The 19,214-nt window shown below is 35.0% G+C and overlaps 1 protein-coding gene across 1 annotated transcript in view; it reads right to left on the reverse strand.

Moving 5' to 3' along the window:
• LOC114494060 (pleckstrin homology domain interacting protein) overlaps positions 1 to 19,214 on the reverse strand; it is a 140,973-nt gene that overhangs the window by 93,221 nt on the left and 28,538 nt on the right. The window contains exon 7 of the mRNA XM_028508930.2: positions 9,424 to 9,584. Coding sequence (XP_028364731.1) covers positions 9,424 to 9,584 — 161 coding nt within the window. The remainder of the gene's footprint in view (positions 1 to 9,423; positions 9,585 to 19,214) is intronic.

The following is a 19,214-nucleotide window of genomic DNA, read 5'->3' on the forward strand; positions in this document are numbered from 1 at the left end:
AAAGCTTCATCAAAATAATGTGGGGTTTTTTTGAGGCAAAATTCATACACATAACAAACACTAAGCCCTGGCTGGCGTAGCTCAGTGGATTGAGCGTGGGTTGGGAACCAAAGTGTCCCAGGTTCGATTCCCAGCCAGGGTACATGCCTGGGTTGCAGGCCATAACCCCCAGCAACCACACATTGATGTTTCTCTCTATCTCCCTCCCTTCCCTCTCTAAAAATAAATAAATAAAATCTTTAAATAAATAAATAAATAAATAAATAAATAAACACTGACATTCTCCACATATAAAGCACAAGGAATGCCTAGTACACATCTGGCTTTGGTAAGTCTGGAAAAGAAAAGTTCCACAGTTGTCAGTGACATGGATTTCTATTTTGTCATATACCTTGGTATTAAAAATCTCCTTAAACCTAAAAAAAAAAGTGTCCTACCTATTTATATGAATACATCATGAAATAACTTTACATATGGGCCTTTTAATCACTTAAATTCTATGCAGAGACTAAAGCAGAACCTAAAGTCCATACTCCCCAAATTTTATAGTTTCTGCAAGGCAAGTTTTAAACTGTTTAATTAAACTACTTGTTTATGCATTTATTTATTTAAACTAAAAGCTAGAAGATTAGAAGTGACAACTATGTATACTGTTCAGTAAAAATACAAGATGGAGCAGTAAATGACAAAAAATCTTAGACTTCAGCAAGTAGAAAGCTGTATACATTTCGAAACAGCAGGTTACTTCTGCTCAGACGGCCTTAAAATGAAAAAGTAGATCACCAAACCTTTTCCTGCTAAGAGAAGCACCAGTCATAAAGGCCAACCAAAGATTACTGCTTTGACATGAAGACAGAGGAAATTACACAGTTTCTAAACTTATATGTTGGAGAATTTGGTATTCCTTGGCAGGAGCAACAAAGAAAATTCTAATTTCTCTTGCTACTACTACATAGCTTTATTAAGTCAGATTTCACCTCTTGGTGTTGTTAGAACAAAAAGAATTAATGTTTAAAGTGCCATGTATTCTACAATGTCATTTTCTTATTCAAGCTAAAAAGTACCCTAGTCTTTAGGCAGCTAAAAATTGCTTACAATTTAAATTTAGTTTAGTGTTTTCCTTTTTTCAAGAAAGACCACTGCTTTCCTTTCTTACCAATCACACCTGTTTCATTTTCCTTACAAATTAGCCTAAACGTCACTGTCAATCATTTCAACACATGCTCGATTTTTTCATTCTCTGCCCACCTAAACCACCAATGACTAACTTTGTATCAATCTAATCATCACTTGCTCTGATCCTGATTCCAAGATGCCAAGTACCATTATGAAAAACATAAGCAAACTAAATCTCTAACACTGCAAATTCATAAATCTGCTATTTATAAAGGAGGCTCAGGCTAATTAAAAAATCTTTTTTTTTAATCCCTAACTGGTCCCTATTCATCACTCTTTTCCTATTACTAGGCTTTATCACTCATGTCTAGAACTCAGTCCCATTTCCTAACCAAAACTCTTAGCAGATACAATATTCCACATTGACAAGCAGGATCTGTTGTTCATTGTGAACCTAATTAACTGTCTTTCTAGTCAAAGTAAGCTGCTCTTTATACATCCCATTTCATCTATTTTATTGATCGATCTTTCCTCCTTAATTAAAGACCACTGTGTATCAATTACCTCCTCTCATCTTTAAGTCTGCTTCCCTAGTTCCTTCCCCATGACCCACACAATTTTTCAGTGATCTTCCTATAAATTACCATATTCTAACTCTCCCATCATTAACTGACTGAATATTCACCATCATTCTTATACTACCTCTAATGCACTTTTAAAACATAAATTTGAATTTCAAACTTAGTTTTTTGCTTTTTTTTTTAAAAGATTATATTTATTTCTTTTTAGAGAGGGAAGGGAGGGAGAAAGAGAGAGAGAGAAACATCAATGTGCAGTTGCTGGGGGCTGTGGCCTGCAACCCAGGTATGTGGCCTGACTGGGAATCAAACCTGCGACATTTTGGTTCACAGCCCGCGCTCAATCCACTGAGCTACGCCAGCCAGGGCTAAACTTAGTTGTTAAGAATAGTACCAATGCCTTCCATATCTCCACCACCCAGATTCATCAACTATTAACAATTCACTACATTTGCTCAATCGTCACCTTTCTTCTCATTCTAGGTCTCCATATAACACACACACACACACACAACTACCATTAGTCTTTTTCTGTACCACTTAAGAGCAGGCTACAGAGTTGAAGCTCTATCACTTCTAAATACCCCAGAGTGCATGTATTTTCTAAAACAAAAACACTCACTTACCTAAGTTGGGAAACTGATATTGATCAAACTGCCATCAATCCTCAAGCCCCACTCAAATTTTTTCAACTATCCCAACAAATGTTCCCTTTTCCTTTTTGCCAGAATCCCATAAATCAACACATTACATTTTAGTAACATTAAATCTTCAGTCTTTTTCTTTTTTTTGTTTTTCTTTGTTTTTAATATATTTTATTGATTATGCTATTACAGTTGTTCCATTTCCCCCTTCTCTCCCCTCCACCCTGTACACCCTCTCCCACCCACGTTTCCCCCCTTTAGTTCATGTCCATGTGTCATACTTATGAGTTCTTTAGCTTCTACATTTCCCATACTATTCTTGCCCTCCCCCTATCCATTTTCAACCTACATTCTATGCTACTTATTCTCTATACCTTTTCCCCCTCTCTCCTCCTCCCACCACCCTGCTGCTAACCCTCCATGTGCCCTCCACTTCTGTGGTTCTGTTCCTATTCTAATTGTTTACTTAGTTTCTTTTGGTTTTGCTTTAGGTGTGGTTGTTAATATTTGTGAGTTTGCTGTCCTTTTACTATACATGTCTTTTCTTTATCTTCTTTTCTTAGATAAGTCCCTTTAGCATTTCATAAAATAAGGGCCTGGTGATGATGAACTCCTTTAACTTGACCTTATCTGAGAAGCACTTTATCTGCCCTTCCATTCTAAATGAGAGCTTTGCTGGATAGAGCAATCTGGGATGTAGGTTCTTGTCTTTCATGACTTGGAATATTTCTTTTCAGCCCCTTCTTGCTTGTAAGGTCTCTTTGGAGAAATCAGCTGACAGTCTGATGGGAACTCCTTTGTAGGTTACTGTCCCCTTATCTCTTGCTGCTTCTAAGATTCTCCCCTTCGTTTTTACCATGACTAATGTAATTATGATGTGCCTTGGTGTGTTTCTTCTTGGGTCCAACTTCTTTGGGGCTCTCTGAGCTTCTTGGATTTCTTGGAAGACTGTTCCCTTTGCCAGTTTGGGGAAGTTCTCCTTTATTATTTGTTCAAATAACTTTTCCACTTGTTGCTCCTCCCCTTCTGGTACCCCTATAATTCGGATGTTGGAACGTTTAAAGGTGTCCTGTATGCTCTTAACTTTTTCTTCGATTTTTTGAATTCTTATTTCATCATGCTTTCCTGCTTGGTTGATTCTATCTTCCTTCTGGTCCACTATATTGTTTTGAGACTCAGATTCCTTCCTTTCAGTATTGGCTCTCCTCCGCGTATCTTCCTGCATCTGTTTTATGGGAACCTGCATCCTTTCATCTAAATTGCGCCCAAAATCAACCAATTCCGTGAGCTTTCTGATCACCAGTGTTTTGAACTGTGCATCTGATAGGTTGGCTATTTCTTGGTTGCTCAAAAGGATGAGTCCTGGGGGACTGACCTGCTCTGTTGAAAACATATTTTTCCCTGTCGCTAGATTGTGACGTTATATGTGGGGGCGGGAGCGGGAGCAGGGACGGGAAGGGACAATGGTGGTAGTTCCGTCCTCCTGGCCTCAGACCCTTCTCTGGGCTCCCGGGCTGCGAGTTCTGCCCTGGTCCACAATCGCTGCCCCTCTGGGTCTGCCAGCCGCAGCTTGCGTACTCAGGGATCACCACTGCGTTCTTGCGCCCCTGATGGCTGTCCCGCCGATTTCACGCCAAACTTTCCCCGACCTCCACGCGCCACCGACCCGAGCCAGCCCCGCACCTGCCCAGCTCGTCTTCTCCTACCAGTCCGGATGTACGGGTCTACTTCAACTTCTTGGCTGTCTGACTTCCATTCAGATAAATCCTCTGTCGGTTCTGGGCGTTATTCTGTCTGTAAATTATTGTTGTTCTAATCTTGGTTGCGCGAGGAGGTACGGTGCGTCCACCTATTCCTCCATCTTGCCGGAAGTGAGTTTGTCTTTTTCTTCAGTCTTCAGTCTTTTTCAATCTGGAATACTTATTTCCTCAGGCTTTCTCTGTATTTTATGTCTTCAGAAATTTATAAAGAATACTGGCCTTACTTCTGTAGGATGATCCCTGACCCTCAGTATGTTTAATGTTTTTTTTTTTTAATTTTATTTATTTAGTTTTAGAGGGGAAGAGAGGGAGAAAGAGACGGAGAGAAACATCAATGTATGGTTGCCTCTCACGCACCCGCTACAGGAGACCTGGCCAGCAACTTAGGCATGTGCGCTGACTGGGAATCGAACCAGTAACCCTTTGGTTCACAGGCTGGCACTCAATCCACTAAACCACACCAGTCAGGGCTGTTTCGTCATGTTTAGGTTTTGCAAGTTTGCAGTACAATAGAAGACCAGTGTAAATGAAGCACAGAAAGAATCTGTCCTATAGACACTTGCATATATCTCCCCTAACAGAGTCTAGGTTTCTTGTAACAAAGGACATCATTCATTATTTTTCCTCTAATTGCCTAGCTGATCCATTCATTTGTTGTATGCCTCCTGTATGCACCAGTGTTTTGGTGCTATAGATCTAAAAAGTTTGAGAAAGTCTTTGATATTATGCAGTTTATAATTTAGACATCTAAACAAATTTACTGCAACATAGTAGGAAAATACAATATAATGGAAGTATGAAGTTCAGTGGTAGTACTTACACATTCACAAAACAGCCTTTCTTTATTCACTTGTCAAGCTTTTTGGAGTATAAGGCTATGTGAAGTCTCTTCAATTTTTTTTCAATTTCTAATCCCTCCTCAGTGCACTGCAATCTCCTACTCCTAATACTAAAATAATCCTTTTTTTTTTCAGTCAAGATTATTAATGGCCTTGCCAAATCCCAAAGATGTCTTTCAAGTTCTACTTTACTTTAGGTCTCCATCTCTCATGAAATACTAATCCTTTGGCTTTTAAGACACTACTTTTTTTTTCTTTTTTTTTCTATCCTCTTAGGCAGCTCTTTCTCAGTGTTTGTTACTGATTCCTCTCCTTGTCTTTGGTCTGCTTTAAAGGGTAAAGTTTCAGCCTTCTTATTACATGCATATAAGGTAATATAGTCAATTTCCATATCCAGTAATTCCTAAGCTGAATCTTCTAACCTACCTCTCCTTCCTGAGTTTCCACTGCCTTCGAATATTTCTATTTTGCTAGCCACATGAATATCTAAAATTCAGTATGTCCCACCTTCACTAACTTCTCCACTTAAATTCCTACACCTACGTGACAGAATTTTCTAACCAGTCACCCAAGTTAAAAACATGACGTACTATAATGTTTTCTCTTGAATCCTCCCTACATTCAAATGAGTATCTTAAACCCTAGAGATTCTATTTTTAATCTGTTAATACCATCCCTATTTCCACTGTGGCTCTGTACAAGCCCTGATGATTTCTTTCATGGATCACTGCCAGAACCATTCTTCTGTTTATAGACTTAGTTTCAATCCATCCCCTTTAATAACACCAAAGGGGTCATTAAAAAGAGAAATTCTACTACTCTTTTGTCTAAATCTGTCATTTTCTCTCCATTGCCTTAGGAAAGAAACCCAATCCTTCATGTCATCATACTGATGATTTTGTCCCCTACCAACATCCATTAGCTCTTGCTTAACAATGGTCCACATTTATTCTTTGTCATATCCAGTAACACAATTGCTTGTTATATTCTCCTAAAGTTTACGAGTACTTTCACTAAGGCTGCAGTATCTAGCTCAATCAAATGAGGTGTCACTTCTTGAGTAAGTTGTCCTTACCATCTCCTACTACACAATGGATTAAATACCCCAGTATCTTGTGCAGACTCTATCTTATCATATTATTTCAATATTGACTGCTGACCATCTGTGAACTCTCCAGAGACAGATTTATGCTTTCATTTTCTATATCCTAAGTGTTTTAGAACAATGTCTGGCTCCTAAAAGACTGAAGTTTGTTAAAAGAATGCATAACCTCATAGTCTTTATTATAACATTGCATTTATGAAAATATTTTATGCTTTTCTGCCTTAAATTGAAAAAAAGGAGACACCCTTTTTTTTTTTGGAAAAAAGGGGAAGACGAGGGTGACCTTCTTAAATGGCCCTCACCGTACTTTTGCATTTTGAGTGAATGGCTTATTATTGAGAGAATTCATTAACTTCATTTTTAATTCAGTAAATATTTGAAGCAATGATTCTGAAACCAAGTAAAACGAATTTAAAAACTAAGACAGAGAGTTACAAAGCAAATTTGACTTGGAATTACGCTATCTCCTTCACTGGGTTTTTCTCATTAATCTACTGAGAAACACCCATCATTAAATATTCTAGTACAAAATCCTGGTAAATTTTCCTAATACAGACTTTCATTTATCAATTACAATGATTTCAGTTTAAATTCTGTATACAGCATTCATAAAAAAGAATTTAGTTGGATAAAAAATAAAATGGGTAACTTATTTAAATCTTTCCATAAAATTAATACCAGCAGGTAAAACTTAATGACTGCTTACTGTATATCTTGGTCTATACTAGTAATATAATTATATCATATAATCCCACAAAACTATGGGTTGATATTAATATCTATTCTCCCACTTTTTCTGAAATGGGATACAGATGATTAAAGGAATGAGGCCATCTGTCCAAGCTGCACTGCTAGGAAGTGGTAATGTTGTGAGCCATCTAATGCCAAGCTGATGCCCTTAACCACAGTGCTGTCTAAACCACTTCTAACTGTTCCTACTGAGAAAGAGTCCCTTGGAAAAAAAACTTTCAAATATATCACCTTACAAAAACCTTAGTAATAAATGTGCAAGGTCTTAAGATACCAAATACATAAATAGGAAACACTGGTTCATCTTTCATGATCTACTATCATCTCTAAAGCTTTATCTTATCAGCTTTCAAAACTGATTTTTAAAGCATTAGTCAGTGGGTAGTGTGTTCCCAGTGGAGTGAAGGAATGGATAAAGCCATCTGACTTTATAAAGTATTATGAACAGTGAAAACATATTTACCCACGGCACTTGAGGAAATAATCACAAAAATACAAGAAAATTTTAAGTAACAGTTTGCCCTCATATCTTTGCATTTCTATTCACAAAGAAACACTTTGGAATCTGCAACTGCAAATCATCAATAAAAAATTACAAATAACACTGACTTTGGCACTCTGCAAATTATATCACATATGTAAAATGTCAACATTTTTAGACTCTTGGTGAGATATAAAAAATAACAGTGATAATTTTTCCCCTTATTTATATGTCTTCAACAAAGAAAAATAATCTGAAAGCAGTTCCCTTTTCATATATTGTCCCTGTTCCCCAAATCAAATGCTCTTAAAAGTAGGAATTACACATTTAGAATGGGCTATTTTTTTTATACAGGGCCAGATAGTAGTTAATTTAGGCCTTCCAGTCATAACTACTCAACTCTTCTATTGTAGTATAAAAGCAACCATAGACAATACATAAAGAACTGAGCATGTCTGCTTGAATAACATTTTATTTCCAAAAACAGGTGGCAAGCTAGATTTGACTCGCAATAGTAGTTTGCTAAAACCACCTGGTCAGAATGGGGCTCTTCCAACTCAATACCTACCACTCTGACTATATGAGATAGCAAAAGAATTATTATTTCACTCCATTTTCATTAAAAAAATTCTAAATTATGAACCTAGTTCAAATCAAAACACACACAATGCTTCATAAAGTACAGCAACCAAATGCTTACCATCCCTATTGTCTTTAAAGAAAGAATCCCCACAATGTACTTTACAAACATTAAAAATTAAGTTACATATTTTTTATATTCTCAATGCAATGGCATAACTTTATACTCACCAAAATGAGGTACAAACACAATGTAATGCTTTGTTCTCATTATTTCAGTTTATTATTATTTTTTAAAGAATTCTTTAAACATTAGAAATGATACATTTACTTTCTTTTGGGAACTGAATTTAAAAATTAGTATACTAACTTAAAGCTAAATGTAATTTATCATTACCATTTCAGAGTAAATTATTGTTGCAGATAGGTCAAACATTTTAGCAAACAGATACACCTGTTCTTCACTGTGAAAAGAATAACCTGTCAGAAAATTTTTAAAAATTTCACTTTTATGTTGTTTCATAGAGAACAATGGAGGGAAGAAAAGAAGGTAAAAGGGGAGAATACTAAGGTAGGAAAAATGACCTACAAATGCCGGAAGTGGATTAGAACCAGGGAAAAGATATGTATAAAGATATTCCCTACATCCTACCGTTTAGCTGTTTTATAGATGAGTAAGTATACAAGTAGAGGAGAAGTAGATATAAATAAATCTTAGTTTATAAGCATGTTTATAAGAGAGGAATCTATAATTGTCTCAACTGTATAAAATTCACAGCTGCTCTCTTCAAAGACAGAGATAGGAATTTCCATTTTAACTTTTATATGCTATTATTTCAAAAGAAATCAAGAACTTTGTGAGTAAATGCATTACCTCACAGAGTAGTATTGAATTATAAGTACAATCATATTAGTGCAGTTAAGTATTACCCTTAGTGGATATAATAGTCAAGATGCTTAAAAATAAATTGAAAAATTTCCAAAATTTTCTCACTTAAATCTGAAAAGCTGTGCTTTTCTCTATTCAACAAAAAAGAAACGATAAATAAATAAACCCAAAGGGCCTCTTGGAATATAATACCATATACATTAAATCCTGAGGTGTAAAGGCGAAAAGGTAATGCACAAACCATGTTAGATATGTTCAGAATTTTTTGTCAATATTTTAAATGGAAATTCCCCACAGACTAGCAAGTGGTTTTCTACAAATAATTTAAACACATGTAGTAATCTTTTCTAATATGCTTAACACATTTTGGAAATGCCCTTGGTTTAGAATTAAAATGATTATATTCTACAAAATTTCAAACTGCATATTTGTTTTAATGCTGGAAATTACACTTATCCATGATGTAGGACTATAATATAGCTGTGACTGTGGTATAATATGTCTTTCAGGAATCTTACAAACTTGGATCAAGTCCAGCCTTAAGTAAAATTTTCTGTTAATAAGCTAAAGTACCTAAATTTCCAGTTTTTCACTAAAAGACAAAAGCTTTACCTTAAGTTCAACTATAAGCAATGTTTCTTCAATCCCACATATGAATTAAGGTATTTTAAATATTACTTACAGTAAATATCCGCCTGCCAGTTCTATCAAAAGTTACGCAGTACACAGACGACAAGTGTCCAAGAATTCGTTTATGCATTTTCATGTGCTGATATACTGCAGTTGGAACAAGTCGCTCAAGCCTGTATTTCCCATTCAGCCTCCTTGAAAACAAAGTATCCGCTATCAAAAAAAGAAGGAAAAAATTTAGAAATTATTAGATTTACTGTAATTTACTATAATTTAGAAATTATTTTTTGAATTATAATCTTTTAAGAATTCACATATTCTAATTTGCCATAGGTTGGTATAAATAAAGATGCTTTCTAATGTACATGGCTTCTAATTAAAAGTATACAAAAAGTCAACAAAAACAAATTATTTCACCTGTAACATGCTGCGTTATCCTCATTGTATAAAGAAGCATATTCAGTTAAATGACCTGTCTCAAGTCACAAAGTAAATAAGGAATGAAGCTAGGATTTAAATTCAGACTTCTCTATTCTCTGGCTAATGCTCCTTAAAAACCAAAATCATTTCATGTGATATTATTTTTTTAAAGGCTCTTATGAAATAGATTTTCTGTCCTGGCTGGTGTGGCTCAGTAGATTGAGTGCCAGCCTGCAAACCAAAGGGTCACCAGTTTGATTCCCAATTAGGGCACATGCCGAGTTTCCAGTACCAGGCACATGAGAGACAACCACACACTGATGTTTCTTTCTTTCTCCTTCCCTTCCCTTCTCTCTAAAAATACATACACAAAATCTTAAAAAAAAAAAAAAAAAAGAAACAGATTTTTCTTACAAAAGCAGTTAAACTGGATCCATTAATTTTAGTTTTCATCATCCACAAACTCATGAACACTCTAAATCTGACATGCCAAATGATGTTTTAAAAAACTTTGCAAAAAATAAAAACAGAGGAAAAATTCCCTGCATTGTTTTAAATAAAAATTAAACTAGGGATCTTGCCAAACAACTGTATAATAATTCCTTCTCCACAACTTAGGTGCTCTTTTCTCAACTCATCCATTTTAACCATCTTTCAAGCTATTACTGAAATTCATCATTTATCGCAAAGCTTGAAGTGTTGACTTTAGCACCAAATGCTCTCTTCCATTTAAATTATGACTGTATTTATCCTCTATAGACAATTATGGACAAAGAAGGCATTCAATAAACATATGTGACTGATTGGTGGGCGTATTATTCACCTATAGATTATCTTTTAATATAAGGCTTTTTCCCCCCGATTGTGACTGCCATCTAGTAAGCACTAAATGGACAGTATGCACTATAGTTTCTCACTTGAATTTAGTCCCAAAGACAATTAAAAATATGTATACAAAAACTATTTAACCTAGATTTAGCACCTAGCAATTGTACCCCAAAATTGATGAAATACAAATATCTCAGCTATACAGTACAAAATATCAGTATTTAGTGTTTCATCCATATATGATAAATGTTTGTATATTTAAAATGTTTGTATATTTGAAAGCAAAAAAAAATAAAATAAAATCTTGGGGAATGGTGAAGAGACATGTAGAAGAATGGTTTGCAAGTTCTATTGCAATAAATAATTCAAGAAATAATTACATGATGCTTACATGTTCTTTTACTACATCCATCATTGTATATTCTAATAGAGGATCTCTCCTGCTGTTAGGATAAAAGTTCTATGCAACAATCTATTTCAACTTCTAAAAATATTCAAAAGATAAGCTTTAACAATTGTTAAATAGCATATTTAAGCTTAAACTGGTTATTAAAAAGTTAACAAAAGTGAATGAGTTTCTAATAAGCCCTGACACATTTTTTCCTTATGCACAGAAATGGCTGGTAAAGACATCCTCCAGTGCTTTGACTCCAAGCTGATTTAGAGAAGGAATCACACAAAACTAGTCATCAACTGTTCTGCCAAACAAGAAAGCAAATGATCATATGCACACACTAAGAATCAGTGACATTTCAGGCTTACCTGTCTGTTCTGTAAGAATATAAGTAATAACATAGAATACAAATGTTGACAGTGTTACCAAGATGCAGTTCAATTCCCTCCATCCAAAATTTAACAAAATTCTTGAAATGTCAGATTTTACTAAAATATGTAACATTGCCAAAATTATTTAAAATGAATGTTTATAAAGACCATTTGGAAAATCAAGGTTGATGATATATTTTTCTAGGCAAAAAAGACATCCCTTAAGTAAAGAGAAAAAATGTTACTGCTCTCTTAAACGCAGTTTTTACTAAATCTATATTTAAACTGGGATTAAATCTTCACTTTCATTTTGGTAGTCAACTAGAAAAAATAAGAAAATTCTTTCACAAAGTTACTTGACAGTCAACTTTTCAAGTAAAACTTTCCAGAAACGTAACATTAAGTGCAATGTATTTACAGCTAAAACTATATTCCATACTACCCTTTGTTATGCTTCACTACCACTTAACTACTGAGTGTCTATAGTATGACTGTATCCTAAGGGAGAAGGTATCTAGCCAAGACCTTGCTCTCAAATCAGAAACTTGTGTTAACAGTGCTAAAAGATATGACCTGCAGAGAGAGCAGTATGCAGAGTTCCCAGGTAATAAGTTTGTAATTCAAACTTGATACAGGGAGTTAGAAAAGAAAATATAAGTATGGTTCAATAGTTATAGTTCAACTTGAAGAGGCTGAATATAACTATATTCAAACAGTTACAGTTCAACTTAAACAAAGCCTGACCAAATCGAGAGGTAGAGAATTTCTACAGAAGTAGAAAGGGGGACATTCTAGGATTTCCACTTAGTAAATTCACATTTTATTTTACTATACCATTTGCATAATGTCTATTTCCCTTATGGGATATTAAGTACCTTAAAAACAGAAACTGTTAAATATTTCCCACAACTGAGTCTAGAGACTTTCAAATAAAATGTATATAAATGAATATTGGTTAATAATAAGATATACAAGATGATTCAATTTAATTTATAGTTTTATGGCAGAAAGGCAAATAGCAATTATTCACTTTCTAAAGAAGTTGTTAGACTAATTGGATTTGAGTAAAAAAGGAAGTGTTTCTTGGGTTATAGGAACTTCTTAAATTTTATTAAACTAAAACATCAATTTTCTAAATGAGCATAGTTAAACAGATATAAGAGGTCACAAAGGAGTAAGTTCTTTACATGACATTAGAATAGTTTAACCTTAAATCAAGTAGCATATATGGCTTTGGTTTAAAAGTACATTTATTTTCATAAGTATAGTGACGGGAAATATTCTTAAATTCAGCCTGCCAAAGAAAATATTATCTTCACTTGGCATAAATCCTTTCTTACCCTCCAGGGCCAGTTAAAATGTAACCACCTTGACTACTGACCAAGATATAGGTAGATACATGGTGCTTCCTTGCACAACCAAAAGGACAAAAACAAATTTAAAAACAAGAAATATCCAGAACCACCAGAAAAATCTAACCGTATGGAAGTCCAACAATCAAAGAGTTAAAGAAACATTCAATCCAGGCTAGTAGGAGGGGCGGAGATGGGCAGAGGGAGTGAAGAGGACCCCCAGCAAAGTGGCAAGGCATCAGCTGGAGGACCAGGGTGATCGAGGCAGTGGCTGGCGGAATGGGCAGTCCCACATTTGTGTGTGGCTAATCAGGAGGAACAACTAGGGAGTGAGACAGACCACAAAACCCAGGGTTCCAGCACAGGGAAATAAAGCCTCAAAACCTCTGGCTGTAAAAATCTGTGGCAGTTGGGGTGGTGAGAGAAACTCCCAGCCTCACAAGAGAGTTCACTGGAGAGACCCATGGGGTTCTAGAACGTACACAAAACCACCCACCTGGGAATCAGCACCAGAAGGGCCAAATTTGCTTATGGGTATCAGAGGAAGTGACTGAAAGCTGTGGGAGAGCTGAACAAATTGCACTGTTCTCTCTCAGAGCCCTCCCCCACATACAGCATCACAATGCAGCAATGTGGGTTGCCCCGCCCTGGTGAATACCTAAGGCTCCACCCTTTACTACATAACAGGTGTGCTGAGACAAAAAATATGGCCCAAATGAAAGAACAGATCAAAGCTCCAGAAAAAATACAACTAAGCAATGAAGAGATAGCCAACCTATCAGATGCACAGTTCAAAACACTGGTAATCAGGATACTCACAGAAATGGTTGCCATTGGTTGCAAAATAGAGAAAGAAGTGATGGCAATGAAAAGTGAAATAAAAAAAAATGTACAGGGAACCAACAGTGAAGGCAAGGAAAGCAGGACTCAAAAATCAATGGAGTGGACCAGAAGGAAGAAAGAATCAAACAGAAAAGAATGAAGAAATAAGAATTCAAAAAAATGTGGAGAGGCTTAGAAACCTCTAGGACAACTTTAAATGTTCCAACATCTGAATCAAAGGGGTACCAGAAGGAGAACAGGAAGAGCAAGAAATTAAAACTTATTTGAAAACATAATGAAGGAAAACTTCTCCAATCTGGGGAAGGAAATAGACTTCCAGGAAGTCCAAGAAGCTCAGAGAGTCCCAAAAACCTTGGACCCAAGGAAGCACACACCAAAGCACATCATAATTACATTACCCAAGATAAAAGATAAAGATGGAATCTTAACACACTGCATGCAGCATAGAAATCTCTAAGACCGCACGCTTTGGGGCAAACTGCATATTATTTAAATCATCATAACTACAGATCATAATGCACTTTAGGTGTTGTTTTTCAATAATTATAACATTTTTATTTACAAAAACAATTAAACAACTAATTAAACAATTAAAGGTCCTAGTACTTTTTTAATGCATGGTACTGGGTAAAACATTTTCCTCTATGAAGAGAGACCAAACAAAATTTACATAACTATCTAGATTCACTCCTTTTTCCATGGGCGGCACAAACTCTGCAGGATCTCTTAGGAAATTTTTTCTTTCCACTTGCTGGAATACACATAGGTTCATGCTGCTCTGTATCACCTGACAACCTTTTGGGTGGATCTTTATGAGGTGCTCTCCTTGCACCCCCAGGGGAAGGGATGGACAGATTTGTCTCTGGTTCTGGAAAGCCTTCATTATTGTCATCTGTTATCCAGTCTCTTGCCACTGACAGCAGAAACTGTTCTTCATTTCCTCTTGCCCCTTGTTGATAGTTTCTATTTCCTTTTTCATATTGATATCATTTGCAGTGAGCTCACTGTAGCTTCCCTGTAGTTTCTGGTAGCTCATTGTGAGCTCATTGAGCTTCCTGACAATCATTGCTTTGAACTCAGTATCTGATAGTTGAGTTGCCTCTATTTCATTTAGCATTCATATGGGAATTGTTTCTTTGTCTTCCCATTGTTTGTGAGACTCTTCTGATAGCAGAAACTGTTTATACTTCATTTTTGCTTGTGGATTGAGGAATGAGAAACACTAGAAAACTCGTGAGCAGTCCTAACAGATGGCACGTGAAACACGAGAAAACTCATGAGCGGTACACAATGCATTAAAAGCAGCAAGAGACAAGGAGACAGTTACCTTTACAAATGAGTGCCCATAGGACTACCGGTTGATTTCTCAAAAGAAAACTTTCTGGCAAGGGGCTGGAAAGAAGTATTCAAAGTCATGAAAGGCAAGGACCTACATCCAAGATTACTCTATCCAGCAAAGCTGTCATTTAGAATGGAAGGGCAAATTGAGAGCTTCCCAAATAAGGTCAAGTTAAAGGAGTTCATCATACGAAGCCCTTATTATATGAAAGGTTAAAGGGACTTATCTAAGAAAAAGAAGATCAAAGCTATGAAAAAAGTAAAAGGACAACTCACAACTATCAACAACCAAACCTAAAAAAACAAAAACAAAAACAAACTAAGCAAACAACTACAACATGAACAAATTCACAGAAATGGAGATCATATGGAGGGTTATCAGCAGGGATGGGGAGTGGGGGTGAATGGGAGAAAATATACAGGGAATCAGAAGCATAAATGGTAGGTGCAAAACAGGGGGAGGTTAAGAATAGTATGGGAAATGAAAAAGCAAAGAACTTATCTCTATGACTCATGGACATGAACTAAGATATGGGAATCATGGTGGGAGGGGGGTACAGGGTGGAGTGGAATAAAGGGGAGAAAAAATGGGACAGCTGTAATAGCACTATCAATAAAATATATTAAAATTTATAAAGAAATGTAACCTCCTCTAGCAAGACTGTAGTGAATTAGAAAAGCAACCTAACTGGTTGTCTTGCAACATTACTCCTCTGCTCTCAACTACAGTGGTCTTCATTGTATTCAGAGTAACAACAAATTTGTTATATATCAGTCTACCAAGACCCTAAAAAATCTTGCCTACTGTCACCTCTCTGACTCTACCTCCTTCCTCCCCCACCTCTATTTAGCCTGCTCCAGCCACACTAATCTGTCCTATTTTTTCTAACATATTGGCCATGTTCCTAATTTAGACCATCTGTATTGGCTGTTTCCTCTGACTAGAATACTCCCCCCACATATGGCTAATTCCTTGACCACTTTCAGATCTGTCAACAAGGCCTAACCTGATCAACTCACTGAAAACTGTAAACCATTCCCTTCTACCACCACCTATAACTCCTAATCCACCTTTATGTAGCTCTATATTTGTTCTTTTTCTATCATTTATCACCTGATGCTATATACTAATTTGTTTATTATGTTCACTATTTATTTCCTGCCTCCTCCACAACATAATGAGCTCCATTTGGGCAGGATTTCTATGTTCTGCTCTTTGATTAGCCTAAGAGCTGATAGTGGTGGCTGGCACTTGGTAGTATATTTGGTGAGTTTAATAAATAAATGAAATGTTAATAAAACAATTGGATTTAGGAATAAAACAAAAATGAAGGATTTCTTTATCAACAGGATTATAGAGGTAGAATATCTCTAAATAGTTTTTCATTTCAAATGCCATGCTAAATGGGTTTAATCTGGAGGGAAAGAAAGAAATAAATATATTTACTCAATTGTCTGAGTAAATAGACCAGTAAATGAAATAAATGTCCCAGAAATCACTGTTATTCACATGGAATATCAATCTATTTAAAGTCTGAAGAGAAAAAAGGAGCAAACAGAGACATGCAATGTGTAGCAAAATCATTCAGAACAGTCTTTGATGCAAAGTCTATGTGTACAAGTACACAGAACTAATGACTAGCAAGAAACAAAAGGGCTATGATTTCTTCATGTTAGGTATAACTGAGTATACATCTAACCAGTACATTCTTATCTATTACTTCTCAACATACTAGAATCAAATTTTATCAAATCAAATTTTATCACAAGTCAATTCTTCCTAATTCATACCTAATTATTTTTAAGAATTGATTTATTCCTCTAATCATAATACAAATGCATAATCAATGTAAAAAAAAACACAAAAAAGAAAAATCTGTAATTCTATCACCTAAAGCATTCACTTTTAGAATTTTGCAAATGTTTCCCTCATAACTAGCATTTTAACAGCTTGCTATATTCCTTAATGAAATAAGATCAAGGCTTTAAGTTTAAAATTTGACATTGACTTCAAGTAAGTTTCTCTCACCTTTAAATTCTCCAGTTAGATTTGTAGGAACATTTTCCACAATATACATTGCTTTAATATTGTGTTTTTTTTAAAGTTCATGATTTTAAATCTTACATGGTCAATTCTATCAATATTTTTCCTTTTGTTTGTAATTTCTTCTATTGCTTTAATATGAAGATTCTTCTTACCAGTCAACAGTACAATAAATATCCATTTACACTTTTTAAAATTTTTTGTTTTAAATTTCTAATTCCTTAATATAGCTGGAGTTTTAGTATATATTAGGAGGTATGTCTCTAAAAATTTGGAAAAAATATTTTTCTCCCCCACATGATCAACCATTTGCTCCAGACTTTTCATTTACTAATCCTTCTCTCTTTCATTAAGTTGTGATTAAATAATCTTATATACATATTTTTATGTCAGGTCACTGACACCATGATTATTTATATGCCAGTACTAAAATGTTAATTTTATACCTGATAATATTTTAATATTCTTCATTATATGTTCATTTTCAAATGTCTTAAGTCTTGATTACTTATTATCTAATTTGAGGATCACTTTAGTTTTTTAAAAAATCAATTTGTTAGAAATTTACTTATAAACAACTGACATTTTTCTCTCCAGGAACCTGATGCTTTCTTCCTATGCCTGGGATCAAGTTTTTGATGCAGATGATTTTACAAAAAGATAAAAATAAAGTTACCTTAGTTTTTCTTCACCATACAAATCTGTACCATTTGAACCAAGTTTTGGGGTAGGGTAAGGGTAGCTGCTAGAAAATAGCACCTGCAAGAATAGTAACTACTTATTTTAGGACATTACAAAAATACATAACAAAATCTCTAAAAATAAGAAATAAATGAAGCAGAAATACCATCACCCCCTTCCAAATTTTTTTTCTCCTTCTGCTAAGTACTTTGTAAGATGGGCAAGGACACATGGTACAACTGAAATAAACTACTGAAGATCAAAATTAACCATTGTGTAAAAAGCTGAGTTGGAAAATTTTAAATTACTATGAATTAAAAAAAGGCAGGTTAGTTTTTTTGTTAATTTGTAACTGTTAATAATATTTTAACTAATTTTTATTAAATTCAATTTGTATTATATTTTAACTAATTTTATTCTATGATTCTAGTTAGACTTGAAAAGCTCCCAGAGTTTCTGAAAATAAAATGCAGAAATATTTATAATCAATAACATGGAAAAATTCCTAAATTAAAATACAAAAGAGTAAATTCTGGATAATCAGTACCTAGGTTTCATTTTAATCTCCACAATCTGTGTTAATAAAGGCTTTCTCAATGTAAGGTTAATAAGTCATTAACTATAAAACAAGAGTTTAGAAACCAATAAAAGTAAACTATAAAAAAATATTGTAAACATGTAAGCAAGACCACATAGAAATTCCAAACTGATTTACCCTTTAGATGGGGTATTGCTTCCAGGACACCCTGTAAAGATACTCAAGTCCCTTATATAGAGTTGCATTTACACTTAAACACACACACACACACACACACACACCCTACACATACCCTGCTGTGTACTTTAAATCAGCAGTTCCCAACCTTTGTGGCATCAGGGATCATTTTAGTCGGAGACAATTCTTCCACAAACCAAGGCTGGGGGGATGATTCCAGCGCATTATATTCAAACTCACCCCCTACTGTGCAGCCTGGCTCCTAACAGGCCCTGACTGATACCAGTCCGTAACTAGGAGGTTGGGAACCCCTGCTTTAAATTATCTCTATATTACTTATACCAAAGATAGTGTAAATGCTACAGAAATAGTCGATGTATTGTTTAGTAAGTAATGACCAAAAAAGGTATGTTATGTTCACTACAGATGCAACCATCATAGGCCTAACTACATAGTACATATCAGCACAACATAAGGTAACACAACAGTACACAACAGTACACAACAGTACAACATAAGGTAACATTATTTCTCAAATACTTCTGGTCTGTGGTTGGGTGAATCCACAGATTCAAAACTGGCAGATATGAAGAATGGACTGTAGTTTTCCCAACAAAATAATGCTATATCCATGACCAGGTAATACTAAATTAAAATGACCACCCAAGTTCATTTGAAGTCCAAAAAGTTGTCTATATGCATGGTGTTGGTCATTTCAGAATTTCCATTGAACAAATATATTGTGTGGAATAACATTTTGATAAAGCACAAAATTTTATTCATTTTAAAGAACCACAAAAATATTCTAATAAAAAGAAGATATGACTGTGAGGGTCAAAAATAGTCATAAAATTCAC

Source organism: Phyllostomus discolor, chromosome 4 (genome assembly GCF_004126475.2).
Source record: "Phyllostomus discolor isolate MPI-MPIP mPhyDis1 chromosome 4, mPhyDis1.pri.v3, whole genome shotgun sequence".
NCBI classification, from domain to species: Eukaryota; Metazoa; Chordata; class Mammalia; order Chiroptera; family Phyllostomidae; genus Phyllostomus; species Phyllostomus discolor.